Here is a 23,220-nt window from a genome sequence, read left to right as displayed (position 1 = left end):
TTCTTTTTTTTTTACACTTTGGGAAACTGAGGCACAGAAACCTTAAGTATAACATCATACAGTTTGTTCAAGTTGGAAGTGGCCAAAGTTGAACTTTAAAGTCCAAAGTCTCCATTTCTATACTGGCGAAAAATAAAACAGGAACATTGTTTAGGAAGATGCATAAAGTTTTTAAGGTAATTGTAATAATATATTCATCCGTCATTAAAGACTCGGGAGAACTTTAGTAGTTCTGGCTGTCCAGCTCAGGTGCAAAATTATCAACTAACAGTAATGTTTTTACCTCAGCGGTAGAGGATATAAAAGTGTTAATAGGTGCTTGGAATACTGCTTTATTAACAGGAAATACTGTAATCATTTTCACCTTATCAGAAATAAAATGTTTATGCATCAGCAGATATTTTTCATCCTTTATTGAGGTATAAATGTTTTCAGAATTTTGAAAAAAATTATCTTCACTTTACGAAAACTACGACTCACTTTAAAAAAAAAAAAAGTTTTCAGCAATTGCCTGCCCTTAGGAAAGATGGCTCCAAAAAACACACTTCCGGTACCCAAGAGGAGGACTTCACGTGGACCCCCATTCGGTACGAGAGAGAACTCGTTGCCCTTAAGGAAAATGGCAACCTTCGGCTTTCTCTGCCCCCTTCCAAGATGGCTTCCTCAATGCTCTTGGGCCCTAGCCTGGTGCCTCTTCCGGGCTGGGCAGGGGGCGGGGTCCATTGAGTAAAGCCTTGCGTGCCGGCGCCCGCGACGGAGGCGCGCTTCAGGGCGCAGGCGCGGGGAGAGGGTGGGGGAGGAGGGAAAGCGGCGAGTAAGATGGAAGATGAGGAGGTCGCTGAGAGCTGGGAGGAGGCGGCAGACAGCGGGGTAAGGAGGAGCCGCCGCCCCGGGGCAGGGCCGGGCGGGACCTGGCGTGAGGGAAGCCTCCAGGGAGAGGGTCTGGGGATGGTTCTCCCTAAGGAAGGGCCCCCCACGCCGGGCCGGGGGTGGAGGAGAGGCCCCCCGGTCCCTGAGCGCCTTGAAGGCCTCTTAAAGGGGCCGCGTTCCATTTCTCCCTCCACCTTTGCCCAGAGCGCCTTCCTCCACCCCCCCTGAGTGCGCGTCACCCTGGGCACCCCACCCGCCACCGAAGGCCTCCTCTCCTGGCCCCCGCGCCCACTCGCTCGCCCCGGGCCCCTTTGACCCTTCCTTTCTCGTCAGATCCCCCGCCCGCGGCACCATTTTAAAGTTCCTGTGCTGTGATGAGGAGCTACACACCATGTGGGGGGTGCGCGGACCGGGGCGGCGTGCCCGGCTCCGGGGCAGAGCGGGAGGAGGCAGCGGAGAGCAGGAGGGGAAACAGTCGTCTCCAGGCGCCTCACCTCCGCTAAAATCCCCCACCGCTTTGCTCCATCCGCCACGGTGGGCAAGTCTGGGTTTTTTTCTCTTTCAGTTTTACTGAGAGCCCGTTGCAGGCGGGTCTCCCGGAGATCCCGCCAGAACAACCGAAACTCCAGCGGGCAGCCCCTCTCCCCGGTACCCACCCAACGATCTGAGCCCCGGGGGAGGGTCTTGGGGGGTGCTCGCCAGGGCCGAGGGGGGAGGGGTGCGATATCTAAAGTAGACGCATTCTTAGGAGGGGACCGTTCGACTTGCTTTTGGAGTTTTTTGCTGTTCTCCAAAAGCTGTAGGAAAATAGTTTATCCCGAGCCGGAACAGCCAATTCTGTTAGATTCGTGATTAATTTGGTCTTTTCAGAGTTTGTGGTTCTGTGGTGACCCTTGTGAAGATGGGGAGATGTCTTTCTGGCCTCCTCGTGTTCGTGTCTGTTCAGTGTTGGCTCGAGTGACATCCACCTTAAGGCTTCTGTGTTGAGAGTAGGGCGTGGAGAGCAGAGACAGGAGCTGGGTGTTTCTTCCCCAAGCGCCTTTAAGGATGTTTGTCAGCCCTGGAAGAGGCGGAGAAATTGATCTCGCAGCCGTGGGTGTATCTCTACGGGAATACTGAGACTTGGCTTCGGAGTTTTTTCCGGTGGTTCAGCATTTCGCTCACGGTGTTTGTGTTTTTCCACTTTGCGTAATTGAGGATTGGAAGAACTAATTCGTTCAGTAGGTTTTTAGTACAGATGTTAGTTGCCGATCATTTTTCTTGGATTTTGACTGAGTTAGAAAAGCAATTGAAAGATTTTATAGGGAGCAACAGGTGTGAGTTGGGTATTTATTTATTCAGCAAACATTGTTTTGAGTGTCTGCTATGTGATCGGCAGTGTGCTTAGCAGTGACTTTGTGCCACAGAATGTAGCATTTCCGGTCGAGGCGTTGATTCCCTACCGCTAATATGAGTGAGTCATTCAGACACCCTTCATGGCACCCCCTGCAAAAAACCTTGGCCTGCAATTTGTGACTCAAATGATAAGTTTCTTGAGCATCTTGGCCTTTCTTTGTTTTCTTCTCACCTGTTTTGAAGGGACCTGAGTTTCTCATGTTAAGGAAGTAAGAAAATGAACAAAAATGAATGTAGGATTCAAAAATTGGGGATTACTTTAGATTTTCAGAATGGGTAAATTGCTTAGCGATCAGCAAGCCCAGTCCTGCCTTTTATAGCTGAATAAACCCCAAAGATGTAAGATTTAACTTAGATCTTTCTGATGCTTGTCCTGTATTCTTCCTACTATCTTTTACTTTAGTAAAACCCTTTAAAAGTGCCAGGTCCAGAGATGGAACCCAAACCTTGCCTCGTTGACATAGTGAGCAGTAATGGCCAGAATGCAAGTTCCGTTATATATCTTTTATTTAACTGAACCATTGAAATAACCTGTAGAGACGTTATTCTCCTTCCATCAACAAGGAAACAGGTTTAGAGAGTAACCTGTCTTGCTCAAGGTCACACAGATAGTAAGTGGGAAGCTGGGATTTGACCCCAAGGCTGTCAAACTCCGAAGCTGGGTTCTTTCTCTAGCATTTTCTTGCCTCCCTACCTGGGGACCTGTGGAAGACTTGGGAGCTGGGCATTAACTTTTGTTTTTAGGGTGTTTGCTTTGGACTTTTATTTGAAGCTCTCTTGAATTTGATTCCCTTTTCGAATTTCAGGAAGGGTCTTGTAAATGTGCACTTTTGAAAGAGGGGAGCCGGGGTGGGGCTGAAGCACTGTGTCCACATCACCGGGAGACCACCTGACTGTACATGTCTTTCAGATGTAGCCAGTTGCATATGTAAAAGTCTTAGCTTCAGGTTTCCCTCTCTACCAACTGATATATGGTAGTAAGTGTTAAATTCCACCCCAACCCACACCCTTGCAAAAAAACCAAAAAACCTGCATGGCAAGAAGACTAGCAAATGGGGATTGACTGATTCTTAAAGTGAACATCCAAACTTTACATAATCCCGAGGCAGTTCTAATCCTTGAAAGTAGAGGCTTTTGGTGATTCCCTGTCCTCCAACACCACACAAAAAAATTTGACATCATGCTAGAATTTCTTAGTCAGTATATCTGAGGTCATTGTCTCCTGCATATCTTCAGAATACTCAGTATCAAATCCTATTGTGTCATTCAGGGGAAGACTGACTTTGAGAAACACCTCAAGTATTCTGTAAATAGGCTGCTTTTTTGCTTTTAGTTATTATTATTAGGTATTTTTGATATTATTTAAAATTATTATAATAATATTATTATTAGGTAGGTGAACTTACCTAATATAAAATTGTTCCTTTACCTGTTTCCTCCCGTGGAGTTACATCCCCAATCAAAGGACAATTCAAGAAATATAGCTTACATTCCACCAAGGAAATGCTTCTTTAGAAATACACTCCTTTGAGAGAAATGAAAATTAAAAATGAGTTAATCTTGATCCAAACTCAGAATTGTGTCCTTCATCTTAAGCGCATCTCGAGGGACAAATAGAGCATTTTGTAATTGCAAAACATCTTTGTGCTCCAAAAAAAGTCAGATCAGCATTTTGCTCGATATCTGATGGTTTGAAGCTTTATATCCACTTGTTATTTAGACCAAAAAAAAAGAAGGCCTTGTGTATCTTGTTGGTGATGCACTAACCCAGTCCTAGGGGAAGGAAGATGGTACATAAATGTAAAACATTGGTAACCTCTCTAATTTCCTTACAGCTCAAGAGCTGCCTTTTTTCTTTTTTGGAAGGGCAAGTGTTGTAGCTGATGAGAAGAAAATGCATCTTAAGTGATTTAAAGGATGGCCGGTCTTCTGAGCTAAGATCTCAAATTTATGTTTACTTTCTACCCTCATTGAGCCAGTCATATAAACATTACCCCATCAGCGATGCTGGATGGTGTGTAAGTCTATAGGAAGGCATCAGTAAACATTGAATACCTACTGTGTGCCAGGCAGTGGGCACAGTTCAGTAGAGGAGTGAAGGCAGCACTTTCTTTGGAAGAGGCGTAAACGGGGTACCGTGGCTGAGATCAGAGGCAGTCTTGTAGAGGAGGTGATGCCTAAACTAAAATTTGAAGGACCACTTGATTTAAGCAGTGGTAAGTCTGGGAGGGCCGGGTAGAATGTAGGGCCAGTGCACCCAGAGGCAAGGAGGCAGGGAGAGAAGAGTGTGCAGCTTTGGGAGAGCTTCAAGTATTTCCTTCTGGCTGGAGGGTAGGGGCTTGGCAGGGCTGAGTGGAAAGAAATGAGGCCAGAGAGGTATGCAGGGGCCAGATTGGGAAGTGCCTTCTTGTACGTGGTTTTGGGGAGCTTGGACTTTGTCCTGAAAGCAGAGGAGAGCTTTGAAGCTTTTTTTTTTTAGGACAGTAGTGACATAGATTTTAATTTAAGAGATAAGAACTTCTATTTATTTCTCTTTCTGTGCAAAAGAGGCCATTCTTCCTGAAGTGTGGCTGCCACCTCACCTTGGGGTCTTCCACACTACCTGTAACTGCTCTCGTTATGGAATGTGTGCAGTGGCTCTGGGGAGTGGGCAAATAACAGATGGTTATTTAGGGGCTACCTGGTGCTGATTTCTTTATGTCCGTCCTTATAGTAAAGAAGGCATTTAAGATTTGTGGTATCAGGAAGCACAAATCCAGGTGTACCATGCCTGAAGGGACCATTTCTAAGGTATTCCCCATCATTTTGGGAAGATTGAGTCCTAGGAACTGTGATGTCCTCAGAGGGGGTTTTCTATAAAGCAGTTGCCAGTTTAGACATTGTGCTGAGCAGTGTGTCCCTGGGACTCTGGAAAAAGATGTTTCACTGTGGTTTCAAAGAAAGGAGGATAATGAGCTTTTCTCTAGTAACTTCTCAGCTCTTTTCATTGAGGCTGCATGGGGGGCCTGTTCCCAGCATGCTCCCGGTGTTCAAGAGTGCTGCCATGGTTGCCGTGGGCTGGAAATTTGGGCACTCACAGGCCTTCTTGCTTTTCCTTCTACAAGAGGAGAGAACTTAGTGTATCTTTCTAAAGCTTTTGGCAAAATCTTGCAAGAGAAAAGACACTGTTGTGTAAATCTGATGACTCAAACATATTCTTGGGGTCAGCCCTTTCTTTCCGGTTTCCACTTCTACACTGTGATGGGCCCCCGACAGGTGATGTCGGTTTCTGGCTGTATCAGGTAGCTAGCCTTCACAAGGTGTGTGTTCTTTCCTGCACACTTTCCCCACAGGACAACTACTGACTTGTTGGTTTGCTAGAAGATTGAGTTTAGCTACTAATATTTGTGACCAAAATACAAAATGAAAATGATTTTTTTGAAGTAGTAACCACAGAGATTTCTCTTCCCAAGTGTGTTTAATTCTCTTAGCCTCTGCCAAGCATCCTTCTCTTTAACATTCACCTTGATGCAGGGTGCTGATGGGAAGGTTAAGGTGAAAACCAACCACCACAAAAATTCTCAACAAATCCCAGCAGTGGTCTGTGTGTAGATAGAGAATCTTATCCCTGATCGTAAGACGTTTCAAAATGTTCCTCACAATAACTCATCCCCTCCTCACACCCAAACTCTTTCCCTTATAAAATGAACACAGGAAATAACAGTCATTCCTTTCTAACAGGAGTAATAAATATGTACAACTAAAATTGCATTCTTCAGGGGCGCGATCCGTAGATGAGATGGGACAGGGCAGTTATGACTTGAGTCTGGAAAGGTCAGGCTTGTCACCACTCTTCATTGACCTTGAGAGCCGCATTCCCAGCCCTCAGGCTCTGGCCTTCTTGGCTTACAAAAGCATTTGTGGGGCCGGCTCTGTAGCCGAGTGGTTAAGTTCACGCACTCCGCTTCAGCGGCCCAGGGTTTCGCCAGTTTGGATCCTGGGTGCAGACATGGCACCACTTGTTAGGCCATGCTGAGGTGGCATCTCACATAGCACAACCAAAGGCACCCATAACTAGAATACACAACTAGAATACAACTGTGCTTTGCGGAGAACAAGAACAGGAAAAAAAAAAGGGAGGATTGGCAACACATGTTAGCCTAATTGCCAATCTTTAACCAAAAAAAAAAAAAAGGCATTTGTTACCCTCCAACTGTCAGTTCTGTTTCTGCTACCTAGTTGCCTGTCTCACTGCTTGCCCATCTCATTGGTAAACAGACACTGCCCAGAAGCCCTCCAGCTCCCAGGTCCCACGGGCCCTTTTTGGAAGGACTTCTTAGACAGCATCTTGAGGGCTCACTATAGGCCAGGCAGAGTGCATTTTACATTCCTTATCCCCCTCAGTCTCAGTGACCTAGTGAGGTGTAGGGACTATTAGTCTTGGTGTCCAGGAAATCACATGGTCATCCCAGTCCAGGCTGTTGGTCCCCTCCTGAGCCCACTCTCGGAGGGACCTTTTTGGAGGGTTTGTTTACCTTTGCTCTTCAGCAGGTGATTAGTTAAAGTGCTGTAGGATGCTTAGTTGCAAGTTCCTTTGAAGTGTGGTGTTTGTTTTGCTTGGGATTGACCTCCTGCTTCTGTAGCCTGGGTGATGAGCTAATAAATTTCATGTCTCTGAGAAACTTGAACTCCGTGCTTAAGAGTCAAAAGGATAATGCTGCTGTCAGTTGTAATACTAAGAATAGTGACTGCAAGTGAGGTGCTGGTTGAAACCTTGATCATAAATGGGAAATAACTTTTTACTGTCTGGCCAAGTAGAATGAGATAACATAAATCATCTTTGCTCGTATCTCTTGAGAAGATTTAACAGCTCTGCTCTCTTAGGATCCTTATATCTGTAGTTGCAAACTGGCAGCCCTCAGGTCTTCAGCCTATAGACTTTTTTGGGGTGCACCTTGTTTTTTAAATATTGAATTTGAGTGCCTTCCCCCTGGGTCTAGGTTGCTCTCCTCTCCTTGCTAGATACCTATTGTGTTCTGTCCTGCCTTCTTTACTGGCTTGGCCCTGTAGACATTGCGCTGTCCCTCCTGAGTGCCGAGATTCTCAGTAACCTTTGATGACAACACCCTTGGGTGTTTGAATAAAACCTGGTATGTGGGGAGCTAAGAGTGACTTTGTTCCTTCCCCCAAAGTCTGTATGCCTAATATTTCCTTTGGGAGTAGGGCCTTTCTGTCTTCGTTATAAAAAGTAGCAAGAAATGATAGGTCGCCTCTGCCAGTCAGTGACCCACTTTCTCCATCCATGGCAGTAGAAGTCAAAAGAGTAAGCTAAGGGTTCAAGTGCCAGGTCTGATTTTGGTGCAAGTCACTACCTACCTCTCTCTCAGCTTCATTTTCCTCCTTTGTAAGATTGGATTAATAAAATCTGCCTTGCCTGGTGGTGAGAGTTAAATCAAGCACTTAGTAATGCATCATTCAAAGGCAGATGTTGGAGCAGAGAGTGCTGCTGCCCTGAGTGTGAGGGCGGCTCTCCAGCCCCTGACAGTGTGGCCTGGTCGGGTTAGGGTGTGAAGTTCCTAAGACTGACTGAGGAGTCTCTTTGTTGCTGCCTCTGAGGACTGATACACTGTTTCCTCTAAGCGTTGCGGTCCTTAGTGTTATATGCAAAAGAAAGGGAGGAGCAGTAAGAAACATGGAGAAAGGGGAGCCCCATTAGGCTCTACCCCTGCTCTATTCAAAGGTAGGACTTACCACCATGACTCCCACCCCTGCCTGTTCGCTCCTTTAGAGCAAAGGGCTGGATGGATTCCCTCCCCCATGGAGAGAGACCCTTTGAAGAGGCACTCAAAGCAGAACAATACATTGTCTCAAGGTGGCAATGTACAGAGTTTCTGAGGCCCTCCAGTTTTGGATACATCTAAATTGCTAGGTCTGTTCTCTGCTGAAGAATTACTTCCTTTTGGATACTTATTCATAGATTTAAGATCTGGACTTTGGAATGCAGCTCTGTTGTGGTCTGCTACTGCTACCATCCTTCCTCCGGAACCCTGGGCTGGCAGGTTGGTGTTAACCTGTCAGCCTTTATCCTACCTTATTTGTTCCTGTGGCCACCCGCCAGCCAGCCGCTCTCCTGAACCTTTTTGCTTCCTCCTCTTGAGGTTTAGGGTTCAGTTCTGTCACTTGCTAATTGAGTGGCCTTAAGCAAGTCACTTAACCTCTGAGCCTGCAGAGTTATTAGTTTAGGAAGTATCTTATTTTGGATCCCTTTTCTTTTTTGTTTCCCTCTCTTCATGTTTTCACTCCTTTTCTCCCCAATGTTTTGTAATGCCCCCTCTTCTCTTCTCCTTGAAACTCTTGTCCTTTATGTCCCTGCAGCTTTCCCTGACCTCTCCTAGCAGGATTGCTCCTTCTCCATTTCTCTTTCCAAAACACTGTTCATACAACTGATATAGCAACTGCCATTTGCTTGTGTCTTCTCCGACCTGGCTGGGCTCTCCTGGTCGGCAAGGATTGCCTTCTTCCCCTCTGAGTCTCCAGCATCCAGTACTTTTCCTACTTTATAGTAGGTTTTCTGTAAATGCTCATCTCCAACTTTTTTTGTTACAGGGAAGCAGAAGGAAAATGGCCTTTGAGATACATTAACAAAGCATGGGCTTCCTTAGAGAGTGAATTTTAGAACCATATCCTGTGCCCTGCGGTGGCCCACTTCATTAAAGGGCAGCAGTTGTCCTTGCTGTGGGAGTAACAGAGGCAGGAGGAGTGTTTTGTGGGAAATGGAACCTTCAAACAGACTAACCTGAGTCTTTTATTAAAAACGCAACCGATGAATTTGTGACCCACAGGTGCCTCCATAGATCTTCTCTCAGCTGCTGAATTCTGTGTTTTTTGACTTATCCAATCGTGTTTGCCCAGAAGTTTCGTTAATTTATTGAACCTCACAGTTGTCTTGAAGCAACACTGTCGAATCAAACCTTGGGTGCTTCCCTCCCTGGAGTAAGGCGGGGGAGGTGGAATAAGCAGGAGCATTGGAGATGGCCAGCCCTACCGGGGAAGGACACTGCCACACCACCGACGGAGAAGCAAGGCAGGGATGAAACACAGAGTTAAACTAATCGCTGTGAAGGTTGTTTGGAAATGTCTCTCTGGATTGTACATCTGGACTTGAAATAGCCAGTGAGTTACAGAGTTTTTTATCTGTTACAGATAAAAAAGTTACAGAGACCTTTGTATCTGATAGTTTTAGAGCAGATTTTGCTAGATCTTCCTATGAATTCTTTTGCTTTATTCTTAAGTGAAATTGAGACTCCCACGGGAGGAGCCAAAATCGCATCCAGATGTGCGGTATGGGAGACATAGGTGCCTCGCTGGGAGACTGCTCTCCCAGGAGACCCTAACACAGGCAACCCTGTAGCCACTTAGGACCAGCATAGGCACTGCCTACTATGGGGGGAGTTCAGGGCCAGAACGTGTCCTGCCTTCTACTCCTTCACAGCATCTTTCTTCTCTTTGCTTTTTCTGTAGTGGTGGCAGTGTGTGCATCAGGGCCTGTCATGCTCTGGTTCTGAGAGAAGCCCTTGTCCTCTCAGAGTTCCTGTCTCTTCATAGGTCCCCCAGTACCTGCTTATAGCTGGGTGCTCCCCAACAGGGGCTAGTTGGGCCAGACCAGATGAGCCTATAGGATAAGGTGGTTCACAGAGAGCCCCAGACCAGTCATTATTCCTCACATTTGAGGGGAAAGTCAGAAAATTTCATCTTTTGAAATGGAAACTGACAAAGAGAGGCAAATTATCTGAGAAAAGTCGCTTAAGTAGTAACTGTTGCTGATAGACAGATTATTTCCTGACTCAGAGCCAGTGCCTCTTAGACCTCCACTTAATGCAAGATTACATGGATTCTTAGGAGCTGTGTTAGTTGCATTAGTGGCCAGAGGATTCCAGTGATCCGAGAGAGGGATGCTGTGGTGGAGCAGAGCAGTTCGCTCCTTTGGCACCAGGGGGAAGGCCCTGGGGAGCGGGCAGCAGCAGGTCAGGCACCAGATAGAGTGAGACACCCACTCCCACCCCCGTAGTGTAACAGATGAGGATTTGGGTTTGTTCACTCTGTCTCTTATGAGTTTGGCTAGTTGGAATTGGTTCCCCCCCCGGGGCTTCATCACCCTGAGGTGAACTGATAAAGTCTGTTTCTTGAACATTCAGGTCTGAGTGCAGCCATAATGGTGCTGTACTTGGTACCAAGGCCCAAAATAGCCTATTTCTCTCCTTTGCATTTCTTCCTCTCCTCTCCCTTTCTCACCTTTCTTCCTTTCTCATCCATCTCTTAATGTTTTAGGAGTGAACTTGTCATTATCATCTGCCTGCCCTTGCAGATACGTCCCTATCCTTTTTGTCTCCTTTGTTCCTTTTGAAGATTGTGACTGTGTGACAAACTAGGCTGTTGGAGGTGGCCCCTTCCCTGTTCTTGCCCTCATATGCTTCCCCCAGCTTTCTGCCGGACGCTCACACAAGCGTGGCCGCTGCAAGGTTAAGGGCATCAGCAGCCAGTGAAGCTGAGGCGTAGCCCCACAGGGCAAGTGATACCTGTGTTTGGTACAAGAGATCTTTTGCTTAGGATTTAGGCCCAAAGGGAGGAGGCCACCCCACTTATCAGAGCACAGAGCATCATCTTCTGCAGTCTGCTCAGTGCTACTTGGCAAAAAATAAAGAGCCTTTCCAGGAGATGCCATAAGAAATCAAGCTTTCTTAGTACCTCGCCTCTGATGTGCTTGTGCCTTCACGCTTGCCTTCTGCCTGGTGACCCTTGCTCAGAGCACAGTCACAGAGTGATGAGCTTATGGATTTCTTCACTAGCCATGGAGGCTGGGCCTCTAACATGGGAGCCTTGACCTTGGGCCAGGGCTCTGTGCATCCTTGTAAAAAGAGGAGGTGCCCTTAGGTGATAAGATTCCTTGTTCAGGCTCACTTCTAGATGCTTCCTCACACAACATTCTGAGGCCTGCTTAATTCTGTGGGGCCATTGCGGCTCTGGAGGAGACTAGCATTCTCCTTGTAGTATGCCCTGTAGGAAAGTTTCGACCTGCTCCAGCTCTTCAGAGCACGAGTTTGAGAGCAGATTGATTGCAGGGCCTTGTCCAAGGAGATAATGGACTGACTCATGATACCTGGACAGACTCCAGAGCAGGTTGCAGTGCCCTCTCCAGCTGCTGGCAGAGCAGTCCCTCTCCTGCCTGGACGGCTCAGAGCACGCTGGTGTCCAGCTGGCCATCTGGAGATGGCCTGGATCAGCTTTCTGCCAAAGCCGTTGGGTTTATATCCCGTTCTCTAATCTGATAGAATTCTTCCTCAGCTCTGATAAGCCATCCTGCCTGATGTGATAGGGTTTAATAGAAATGTTGGTTATCGGAGTACCAGGGAGCAATGTGGAACTCAGGGGAGATGAAGAGGAGACGATCGATATCTAATGGCTTTCCCAGGCGTTTCCAGGAGTTCGAACAGTTGTGGGTATGCAGCAGCCTGGGGTGGGGCCTCCCAGGGCTTTCCTAGGGGTGCCTCTACGCTGTACTGCTGCTCTGTGACCTTGGGTAAGTTCCTTAGCTTCCCTGAGCCACATCACCCTCATCTGACAGAGAAGGATACAGGCGACTTAGTCTGTCAGACAGGGTTGGTGGGAGCAGAGAATGAGTGTTTGGGAAAGTGTATTGACAGCCAGTGAGCATTATATTGACGTAAGGCACTATTTTTAAAGCCAGTAGCTTTGTATTTTGTGCCAAGTATGCTGGTCATGTTCTAGTTTTGGGACAGAGGACGTTTACTCAGACACAGTCCATATGCCCTCTTGAAAGGCTTTTGTCCACCCGGGCTCCATTTGCTGGGCCTGGGCAGATTCTCTGTCTTCCCTAAAGCTTGAGAGAAGGAAGGAAGCAGTTTGCTTTCCTGAGAGGAGAACTGGATGATTCCTCAAATCCAGCTAATATGATGTATATTTTACCACAGTTTTTTAAAAAATCAGCTAATGTATTAGGCCTATTTGCCTATATGTCTTATTTGGCCTTCACAGTGATATGGAAGCAAGAGTTCATGTAATAAAGTTTAAATATTTAGAGCTTTCCCATAAGAATCTTGAATTTGATTTCCCCTAAAATGGCAGCTCTGGCCCTGTCAGCCAAGGCTCGGCTGCCTGCTGTGGGCAGGGCAAGAGCTCTTGGGTGCCTTGCGGCCCCTTCAGCTCCCCACTGTGCTCCCTGCATGTGGAGTCTGGTTGCTTGCCCAGCCTGTGGAGGCGTTTGGTTTTGACCCTGTATGAAGACATCTAAATCCCACAGATGTTAAACCCTGCGTTTATGATGGAGAAACTTGAGCAGGCAGTCTCATTTTCACACTGGAGCAAAATGATATAGTGTGGAACTTCAAAACCATAAGTAATCGGTGGAAAGCCCTGAAAAGCCCTTAAAAGGTAATGTGAGACATAGAGCAACGTGAGACATAGTATTTGCTCAGGCAGTAACTCTGTTATTAATCAAAGAACTTAGAAGAATTACGATTCTGACGCAGATTAGCTGTGGGCATAGATTTTCTTTGAATGTCCATCTGTCAGTTCACAGAAAACATCCAGGTCATTCCCTCACTCTCGGTGCACCTTTTCCATTTAGTCATTAAACAGTCGTTGGACGCCAACTTGTGTCCCAAGCTTGAGTGAGAGGTTTTCATTCTGGAGGCTTCCTAGCGAGACAGTTGACGGCGCCCTTAGAATACAAAAAACAGTGCTCTGCTTGCCTAAGTGTATTTTGAGTCTTTCATAAAAACAACTTTCAACACACCTCAGCACCCATCAGAATGAGTGTCAGTGTCAGACTGGATTTATTTTATTTATTTCTTTTTTTGAGGAAGATTAGCCCTGAGCTAACATCAGCTGCCAATCCTCCTCTTTTTGCTGAGGAAGACTGGTCCTGAGCTAACATCCGTGCCCATCTTCCTCTACTTTATATGTGGGACGCCTGCCACAGCATGGCTTGCCAAGTGGTGCCGTGTCCACACCTGGGATCCGAACCGGCGAACCCTTGGCCGCTGAGAAGTGGAACGTGCGAACTTAACTGCTGCGCCACTGGGCCAGCCCCGTCAGACTGGATTTAAATCTAGCTTCATATGGTTAGTCTAGCTTCATACTGTTTACAGGAGACAAAAATGAGGACGTGGAAAGATAAGACGTAAAAGATAGAGAACAACATATTCTAGGAACACTAACCAAAAGAAAACTGGCGTAGCTTTGTTAATATTAACCAATAGATTTTTTTTATGAGTTTTTGTTTTTGTTTTTGTTTTTTGAGGAAGATTAGCCCTGAGCTAACATCTGCCAATCCTCCTCTTTTTGCTGAGGAAGACTGGCCCTGAGCTAACATCCATGCCCATCTTCCTCTACTTTTTATGTGGAATGCGTATCACAGCATGATGTGCCAAGCAGTGCCATGTCTGCACCCGGGATCCGAACCAGCGAACCCCGGGCCACCGAAGCAGAACGTGTGCACTTAACCGCCAAGCCACCGGGCCTAACCAATAGATTTTTAAGGCAAGGAAGATCGCTTCATAATAATAAACTGTTTAATTTACTAAAAAGAATAGTTCTTGGTTCTTTCCATAGTGAATAGATCCAAATCAGTAAGAATTTGGAAGATTTGAACAATGCAGTTAACTAGCTGGAACTGTGTCAACCAACTGTAGAATGCAGTCGTTTTCAGAACATATAGAACATTCGTGAAAACTGACTACACACTGGGCCCTGAGGTGGATCTCAGCATATTTCAAAGACTTTCTCCTAAGGCAGTGATTCCTAACATTTTGCAAGTAATAGACTCCTTTGAAAATACCAAGTATCTTGTAGGTCAAGGTTTTTCAACCTCGGCACTATTGATGTTTGGGGCTGGATAATTCCTTGCTGTGGGGGCTGTTCTGTGTATTGTAGGATTTTAGCAGCATCCCAAGACTACCCACTAGATGCCAGTGGCACCTCTCCTCCAGTAGTGACAACCAAAAATGTCTCCAGACATTGCCAGATGTCCCCTGGTGGGCAAAATCACCCCTGGTTGAGAGCCTCTGTACAGATCTTCTCTCCAAGAAGTGTATAATTTTGCGTACAGTTTTTCCCTCTCCAGTAGCTAGATGGTCTTGCCCTCACTGAGCATGGTTGAGTGGGACGTTTTGTAAGAAACGGCAGTGGGACAGCCAAGGATCCTGGAGGTTTGGTCTTTGCTCTGTGCACAGCTTCCTCCTGTCCAGTGCATGGACACTGGTGCATAAGTGTGTGGAGGCATCATGGAGTTTCTGATGCTGAGGGCCTGAGGACTCAGACTGCCATCCGGTTCCACACATGTTAGGCTTCTGTCTTGTTCTAAGCCTTTTGCTAGGTGCAGCCAGAGTTCAAGTCCACAGCAGTAAAACAGATTATAAAATCTGTGATACATGTGATCGTGATGGAATGTAAAAGGGAGAGCTTATCTCTGAGGAGCAGGTGATTAACTGTGTGTAGGATCAGGCAAGACTTCACAAAGGAGGGTGGACATCAAGCTGGGTTTTACAGGATAAATGGGAGTTTGCAAGGGGGGAGGCCCGTGGAGGACATGTGCACGTGGACCAGCATGCTGGGCTCTAGGGATTAGTAGTAGCTCATTTTTGCTGTGCTGTAAAACAGGATCAGAAAATGAAGGAAGGTATGGGCAAGGCATGCTTACGAGGTTGGACTTGATCCAGCAAGAGGTTGAAGCATTTTAAGTGGGGAAGTGACATGATCAGATTTCTGTTTAGAAAGTTGATTTGAGTGCCTCTGTGAAGGACAGATTAGAGCCTGGGAGACTAGTTGGAGGCTATGCAAAGAACCCAGCTGAGTGGCGAGGTCTAGAACCATCACCACGGCTGTGGGGATGGAGGGAGATGAACCCGAAGGAGTCAGGTCCCCACACCCCAGAGTCTAGTAAAGGAAGGTTTACATCCATTACCTCAAAGGACACAGTAATGTCCCTGGTCAGAGAGAGGATACTGCCCTTAGCTCAGAAAATAAAGACGTAAGTTTTTATTTGAGAGAGATTTTTTTCCACTTTTTATATACATTTTTTTCCTCTAGGAAATAGACAGACGGTTGGAAAAAAAACTGAAGATCACACAAAAGGAGAGGTAAGGCTGCTGTCTGGTCTGAGGGCTCATGCTCTCTGCCATTTGAGAGCTGGGCAGTCAGTGGTGTTCTCCAGCTGGCTGTTAGGTTAGCAGGTCAGGCTCCTGGGCAGGAAACCTTTCCCTCAGGGACATGGTGGCTCGAGGCTTTGGGAGTGAGGCGGGAGTGTTGCACCTGCCTCCTACCTTAGTGGGCACCTGTGTGAGGTGATCTGATGGAAAGTGGGGAGGTGGCAAATCAGAAGGCTTGGGTTTTAGGTTCGGCTCTGCTCCCAGTTGCTCTGAGGTTTGGGGCAAGTTGTTTCCCCCTCTGGACATCAGTTTCTTTCTCTGTGATATAAGGAGGTTGGACAGATGATGTCTCTGGGCCCTCTGTGGCTTAGTGGCTTAGGGAATCATGGCGGTATCCTGGAAGAAAAGATTCTCAGAAATTCTTTTAGAGACCTTTAGGGATAGTTTTTTTCCCCACCCAGACAGCAGAGAAAGTGGGTTTCCAAAGCAGGTGAAAATTGACTTCAGCAGTGGTCTTTGGGCTTAGATAACCTGTCAGCTTCCCGCAGAGACAGGTGGCAGGGAGAAGAGGGCCTCTCGGGATTTGCTTAATGGGCTGCACAGTCATTCCCAGGGAGCTCTGGGCTGCCCTGCCCACCCGCTAGCTTTCCTGGCTCCCTGCGGCTTTGGTCGGGTTGCTGGCCGCTTGTCTGTCTGCTCGTCTCAGCAGCACTAACGCCTGTTGACAGTCCCCTTGCCATGCCGTTCCTGTCCTGCCCAGGACTTGCTCCAGTTCCCATGGCAGCAGCTGAGCTCCTCTAGTCTGCACCCCTCCTGACAACCACAGCTCTGAAAACAGGCCCCTGCGGGCTGTTTGGTTCTGAAGAGAAGCTAGTTGACTGCTCTGGGGAGGGTCTTTGTGGCTGTTGAGGGGTGGTCCTTCCTGCCTGGATCCCTGTTTCTCCTGTGGCTTTTGTCTCTTTCCCTTCCCTTCTTTCCCACCTCTCCTTGTGGACACATCGCCTGATGTGCACATCCACCAGCCTTGGACAATGCTTCTCCTTTGAGCACTGCCAAGCATTGTTTCTAGGATCGTCCTTCACCCCAGTCCCGCCGCGTCCAGCGTACCAGAGAGCCCTGGTGAGGGAGGTGCCTCTGCTCAGAAGCTCTTCTGAAGAGGTGATCCAGTTGTCTGGTGTAGCTTGTCTCTGGGAGGCACAAGTCACTCATCAGAAGGCTGAGGCAGTTTGGTAAATCCTGTCGTGATGCCAGGCAGGGATGGCGGAGCAGGCTCCTTTGTAGTGTTTGACTGGTTGGAGCACATGTGGTGAAAGCCCTTGGCTGGGGGGAACACTTTGCTGACCCTCAAGCTAAGGGGCTCCCGCCGCACCAGTCTGTTACACTCCGGTTTGTGTAGGAAAGCTGGGATTTTAACTGAAGTCATCAGATTGTGGGCATGAAATGTTTTGACGCAGGGGCCAACAGTGGTTGATGTGACTGTGAAGAACTTGGAGATGGAAGGCCCAGAGTAAGCTGGTGTTCCCGCCCTCTTTGCCCGGGATCAGGTCTGAGGAGCAGACCTATGGACTGCATGAGCTTATGGCAAGGTTGCTCTTTTGAGAAACCCTTCTTGAGGAGTGAGAATTGTGATGTCTGGTCAGAGGCCAGAGAATAATGAGTAGCATTAAGAGGGGGGAGGGGGAGAAAAGTGATGGGGGTAGGTGTGGACATGGATGGGGCCTCTGTAGTCAAGGGCAGGACTTGTGAAGCTGTGTTTGCTCTTTGTCAGCAGGAAATCCAGATCTCCTCCCAAAGTGCCCATTGTGATTCAGGACGATAGCCTTCCCACGGGGCCCCCCCCACAGATCCGCATCCTCAAGAGGCCCACCAGCAACGGTGTGGTCAGCAGCCCCAACTCCACCAGCAGGCCAGCCCTTCCTGTCAAGTCCCTAGCACAGCGGGAGGCAGAGTACGCCGAAGCCCGGAAGCGGATCCTGGGCAGTGCCAGCGCCGAGGAGGAGCAAGAGAAACCCATCCTCGACAGGTGAGTGTAGCTGGCAGAGCTGACCATCGACCACTCCAGCAGGCCACCTTGAGGAGGAGGAGGAGAGTGGCCTGGCTGTGTGTAGAGTAGTGAGAAGCAGCAGAATCAGGGCTGGCATCATCACAGCTCCAGCTGCCAACCCAGGCTGGTGGGGCTAGTTTGTTGTCTGTACCCTGTTGGCTCGGCACTGCTCTGAAAGCTTTCAGGAAGTCATGGGTTGCTGGCATGCTGCCTTTGCAGGCACCAGGAGGCGGTGTGGCAGAGAGGCTAAAGGCATGGTCTTTGAGTCAAAACCTGCTGGAGTTTGAGCCCACTGCTGCCACTTACTTCTGCTTAACTTAGAGCTACTTAAACTCTGCCTTCATAGCCCAGTCTGAAAACCAGGATAATGAGAGCGCCTGCCTCATCAGGTGGTTGTGCGGTTAAATGCGCATGGGCTTCTGAGAACCCTGCCTGGCATGGCGGAAAGAGCCCAGTTAAGTGCTTCGATGTTATCTTCTGGGTCTCCTAATCGCCCACTGTGATGTTTTTGTGAATTTTCTAAATTATTTTTTATTCCTGACTTTTTCTTTCACTGCAGTCCTAGAGGTTGTGTTATGTAGGATTGTCACCTCCTGGAAAGGCAGTATTTGTTGAAACAGCCTCATTGTAACTTTGAGAGTTCTGCTTGGACTTGGTCTTCTGTGACTTGAAGAACTAATCTGTGTACCTTCTTCTCTCTATCTCTTCATTATTTTGATGACATCCATTACCTCTCCTCTAAACTTTCTCTTGGCAGAGTGGAAAAAGGCCATTTCCTTTTAGTCTTCCATGGTGATGTGAGTTGACCATTAATCACATGATTTGGAGAGAAGCAGGAGGGCACAAATGGCGGGTACTGGGTCACTCTGCTGAGCTCTTGGTTAGGGGTCTTTTTTTTTTTGAGATTGGCACCTGAGCTAACGTCTGTTGCCAGTCTTGTCTTCTTCCTCTCCCCAAAGTCCCCCCCAGCACGTAGTTGTATATTCTAGTTGCAAGTCCTTCTGATTGTGCTGGGTGTGACGCCACCTCAGCATGGCCTGGTGAGCAGTGCTGGGTCCGCACCCAGGATCCAAACTGGCAAACCCTGGACTGCCAAAGCAGAGTGTGTGAACTTGGCCACGGGGCCGGCCTTGGTTAGGGGTCTTTACCCTGGTCTGACACTCTGGAGAGTCTGTGCCATGTGGTTCTGTGGAGGATGTGCTGTCTATGGTCACTGCCTCTGGGCAGGATGGGCCCTTGAGCACTCCCCCTGCCTCCAGATGAATAACAGCAAGCCAGACTTGGGGGAGAGTGCTTACAGGCATGAGAGGTAACCATAGACCACCCACCTTTCCTGCCCACAGGGCTTCGCAACTTAAAGATGCTCTGAGTCTGCTTGCCAAAGAAGCAGGCTCAAGGAGCCAGAGTTGGTTCATAGCCACTGTGACTTCTGCCCCAGCTGCAGGGGAGGTTGGTTTTAAGATTTGGGGACCTCTCTTATATCCTTTTTCAGACCTCCTTCTGATCTTCTTCCCTTCAGGCCAACCAGGATCTCCCAACCCGAAGACAGCAGACAGCCCAGTAATGTGATCAGACAGCCTTTGGGTCCTGATGGATCACAAGGCTTCAAACAGCGCAGATAAGTGCGGGCAAGAAAGGATGCTGCCGCCATCATCGCCTCCTGGGTCGTCCGCCACGGGTCGCACTGCCGTGGCAGACAGCTGGACTTGAGCAGAGGGAACGACCTGACTTACTTGCACTGTGATCCCCTTTGCTCCGCCCACTGTGACCTTGAACCCCATGCACTGTGACCTCCCCCTTCCCCCCTTCCCACTGTGATTGGCACGTCTACAAGGGCTGTCCCAAGTCAATGGAAAGGGAAAGGGTAGGGGTTCGGGGAGGGTTGGGGGGACCCACCAAGGACTCAGAGTAGAGAGTCAGTGCCACTTGGGGTAAAGCCAGTGCCAGCAATAACAGTTTATCATGCTCATTAATTTGGGATTTTAAAACACAAATGAGAACTCCCGTCCACCCACCCCCAAGTGCATGTCTTCATCACTTAAAAGCAAGTTCCATTTGAAAATATCCTTTTTTTCTTCCTATTTTTGTTTGTTTATACAAATATCTGATTTGCAAGAAAAAGTGCATGGGAGGGGTTTTAGCAGTTTAATGAATTTTTAATTGAGAAAGGGTAGTTTGGTAGTCTACTTAAAAATGTTTCTGGGAAATTCACTAGAAACATTAACCAATAGGATTTTGGTGAGCTTAGCTTCTGTATTCCTACTGCCGCCCAGAAAAGGGGCAGGGCTCCATAGCCCAGGACAGATGAGCACCCCATGCCTATACCTCCCTCCCCCAGCTAAGTCCCAGGGCATCTTGGCCCTGCCTGGAGACTGGGCTAGCTCTATAGGCTCAGAGAGCCTGGGGAGGGTGCCAAGCCCACCTCCAGTATTTTGGGAGACAGGGAAAGTGAACAGACTTCCCCTTCCCACACCCCTCAGGGCGGTTCCCTACCAGCCAGGCTTGCTGCTTCTAGAAAAGAGCAGGGAGTGAGACTGCACTCCTGGGCATAGGTGTGAGGGATGTGAGACTTGCTCAGCATTTTGCTGTCAGCACAAGGAAAGCCAGGAGAGAATCTGGCTCCAGGACTTTGAGCTTCCTGCCTGGTGTGGTCAGGTGAATAGATCCTCCCACTTCAGCAAGGCCTGAACTCGCATGGGTCTGTGAAGCGTCATCTCTGTTGATGGCACCAGCTCAGTAACTACCTGGTACATTTCCTTTGTGAAATCACTACCTTGGGAGCAGCCCATTCTGAATACACTTGGGAAAAGACAAGCTGTGTATTGCAAAGATTGGTGATGACAGGCTGGTGCCCTATGCAGCTAGGCTATCGTTCACCCCTTTTTCCAGAGCGAGGGCCTGGAGTGAAGGCAGTATCCCCCCGGTCCCTGGAGCCTAGCGTTTTACTTTGGCTCCTTGAAGTGGAAGAGCCTAAGAGGCAGCTGCCCAGAGCAGCTGTGTGTGTACAGTCTGGCCCAGGCTTTGTGGTCTCTTCTGTAGCACTGCGCCTTATCCCGCAGCCAGCCAGACGTCCTCCCCACTCAGTGGATGAGTTTTGGAGTGGGTGGTGTGATGTTTTGTGATCAGGACAGTCTGAGGTGGCCAAGGTGGCAACTTCAGTTTTGCAGGCTCACTCCAGCCTTGGTTCACTGGCCCTCAACCTTGCCCTGTGGGAATGCAGGCCAGGCCCCACAAGCCACACCCCACAATGTCTTCCCCTTAGGAGGAAGGGCCAGCTGCCAGCTGAATCAGCAGCTAGTTCATAGCACGCACAACCTTGTAACTGTGTGAAGCCAGGAAATTGTCTGTGAGCAGAGCTGGAACAGCTTCAGTCAGTGAGAACCCGAGGGGTGTTGAGTTGTGCCCACAGGCTGTTCTGGGGGTAATTACCTCCATGAGTGGGCAAGGGAGGTTGGCTGCTGTCTTTATAGTTCCACTGCCCTGACCAAGTTTCCTCATTCTAAATGTATAGTGTCCATCCCTCATGTAATAGTGGTTTCTGGCCGAGGTGAGACTGTCTTTCAGTTGGAGAAGGGTACAGAGGTAGGCCAGATGGGAAGGCCAGAAGTGCTGATTGCTCAGCTGTTGGGACCACCTGCTGTTGCCCCCCTCCCCTGGCGGGAGCCAAAGGGCAGGCTGGCTGACGGGTGTCTGTGGATTGAGGATGTAGTGGGGACTGGTGCTCCCATCCCCTCCAGCCAAAGACGGGGCTTTGCCCGCTGTGTGCCTGTTCCACCCACCAGCAGTCATACCCTTGGCTTCTCAGATGGAGAGGCGGCAGGCAAAATTTTAAAAAAGAAAGAAAGAAATGAAAACAGGAGACTGTATTGTGTTGGGGGGAGATGGGAGAACGGTTTGGATTTTGTGTGTGGTTTTTTTGTGTGTTTTTTTTTTTGTAGTCGTCTGTAACTTTCCTTAAGTGCTTTTTTTTTTTTTTTTTTAAATAAGCTGCAGGCTTTGGCTTGGAAAACCCCAGGGGAATGGGGGGCAGAAACTTGAGGCTGCTGCCCCTTTATCTGCCTTCACGGTACTGTCCCCTTCCCCGAGCTCATCCCTTACCCCATGAGCCAGGCCTCAGACCTTCCAGCTAACCGCTTCCCATGAGCCACTACTCTGAAGTCAGCCTATAACCAAAGGAGCTGGGGGTCTGGGCCTGGTGACCAACCCTTCTCAGCCCACTCAATCAGGGTGCTCCCCACCTGCAGGCAGGAGGCAACACCCTATCTGCTACCATCAGCCCCTTCCAGAGCCCACTGCCCCGCCCCACCTGCCCTGTGCAGCCCAGCCATACCCTGCTCTGCCCCATCTGGGGATGCTCTGCTCAGGGATGGGCCGGCAGGGCTGCCCCCAGCCTCCCTGGTAAGCAGAGACTCTGGAAACCTCTGGGGTCCTGTTTTCTGGCCGTGTGATCCCAGGGGTACACATGGGCCCCTTGGGTGTCTGAACAGAAGGGCATGGGGGGAGGGCCGCACCCCTGCAGTCCTGCTCTGCTGGTCTAGCGGGCAGCTGCCCACCCCACCCCACCCTGCACCGCGGGCTCCTGAGTCGGCAGATTAAGCATTTTATAAATTGTATTTTAAATACATGTTTTAAACTTGTCAGAGCCTTGTCCTCATTTCAGTTCCTGGCCTCCTAACCTTGCTGTGGCTGCTTGTTTAAGCACTGGGGAGCTGCTGCTGCTCAGTCCCAGGGAAGGGCTGTCTCTGTCACACAGGCCTGGGGTGGTGTGTGGGGTGGGGGGCAAGGACCCACACCCTTAGGCTCCAAGGGAAGGGGACCCCTGGGTCCTGGGGCTCTGTTGGTGAGAGCGTGGCCAAGGCCCTCCTGCCCTCCCATGTTTAAGGGCCAGGGTTTTTCCCAGGTAGCTTCCGTTAGGTTCGCTCCTCCCTGCGAGCAAGTGGGGAGAGAGAATTCCTGCCCTGGTGGGGCTCCTAGTCCAGAGGGGGAGACACTCAGGAGAGACCCAGCTCTGTGCTTTGAGAGTACACAGAAGGTCAAGAGTGTGCCCAGGGCCACCCCCAGCAGGACGCCTGACCCTGGGCAGAGCTTTGAGGTGAGTCTTGCTTCAGGGGTTCTGAAGCCTGAGGGAGGCTGGGGCCCTGTACTCTGAGAGCCAAGTGGGAGGATGAAAACCTGGGGCCCTTCCCTGGCACCAGGCACAGAGGCTGAGGTTCTTGTTTATTGGCTTGCCAGGCCACAAAAGCAAAATCCAGCAGCGGTCCCTGCCTAATGACATGTCCATCTGCAGGCCTTGAACAGCTGCTAGAGTCGGGACTCCACAGGGTCAATGCGTTCGTGCCGGCACGGAGCTGAGCCACTTTCGGCTATCAGAGCCGTGTTCCCTAGGGAGGGGGGGGGGGGAGAAGGGTGAGAGGAAGTGAGCCTTCCCTGTGTGCCCAGGAGAGGAGGAGGCCCTCCCTGGGAAGTGGCGGAGCCCGCAGTCCGACTGGGGCCGATTCCGAGCCCAGTGTGCTTTTTATCCCAAGGTGCCTGGAGGGGCCCTGCTGTGGGGAAGCCTCCCTCTGCCCAGCTGCTAAGCCTGTTTCCTGCTACTCCTGGCATGGAATTAGACTTGGGCAAGGGACTTGAGAGTTAAACCCCCTGCGTGAGAAAGGCAGGTAGTGCCACCCTAAGAGAAAGACGATATGTGCCACTGAGTCCTGGGCACAGGAAGGTATAAGTACCCTGACTTACGATCAGTCTACCCGGTACACAGGCCCTCAAAAG

The 23,220-nt window shown here is 49.2% G+C and overlaps 2 protein-coding genes across 2 annotated transcripts in view; one reads left to right on the top strand and one right to left on the bottom strand.

The window, feature by feature from the left end:
- Positions 1-797: 797 nt before the first annotated feature.
- Positions 798-22,094, top strand: SZRD1 (SUZ RNA binding domain containing 1). Its single transcript, XM_070510964.1, has 6 exons — positions 798-870; positions 1,436-1,518; positions 15,352-15,401; positions 16,865-16,917; positions 17,179-17,433; positions 18,974-22,094. The coding sequence occupies exons 1-6, from the start codon at positions 827-829 to the stop codon at positions 19,074-19,076; spliced, it is 588 nt and encodes a 195-aa protein (XP_070367065.1). The 5' UTR covers positions 798-826; the 3' UTR covers positions 19,077-22,094.
- The window catches only part of LOC106827987 (spermatogenesis-associated protein 21), a 37,074-nt gene continuing 35,338 nt past the window's right edge, over positions 21,485-23,220 (bottom strand). The window contains exon 9 of the mRNA XM_070511424.1: positions 21,485-22,835. Coding sequence (XP_070367525.1) covers positions 22,778-22,835 — 58 coding nt within the window. The 3' untranslated portion in view covers positions 21,485-22,777. The remainder of the gene's footprint in view (positions 22,836-23,220) is intronic.

This window comes from Equus asinus, chromosome 5 (genome assembly GCF_041296235.1).
Source record: "Equus asinus isolate D_3611 breed Donkey chromosome 5, EquAss-T2T_v2, whole genome shotgun sequence".
In the NCBI taxonomy this organism is placed as follows: domain Eukaryota; kingdom Metazoa; phylum Chordata; class Mammalia; order Perissodactyla; family Equidae; genus Equus; species Equus asinus.
The sequence above is the reverse complement of the archived record's forward strand: the minus strand, read 5'-3'. Positions and strand labels throughout refer to the sequence as shown.

What these genes read in the sequence shown, in the direction of transcription:
- SZRD1 (XM_070510964.1), top strand. Translation starts at nt 827, where the DNA reads ATGAGGAGGTCGCTGAGAGCTGGGAGGAGGCGGCAGACAGCGGG. An exon ending in GCGGGCAGCCCCTCTCCCCG is followed by an intron (nt 1,519 to 15,351) that starts GTACCCACCCAA and finishes TTTTTCCTCTAG; the next exon opens with GAAATAGACAGACGGTTGGA. An exon ending in TTGGAGATGGAAGGCCCAGA is followed by an intron (nt 16,918 to 17,178) that starts GTAAGCTGGTGT and finishes GCTCTTTGTCAG; the next exon opens with CAGGAAATCCAGATCTCCTC.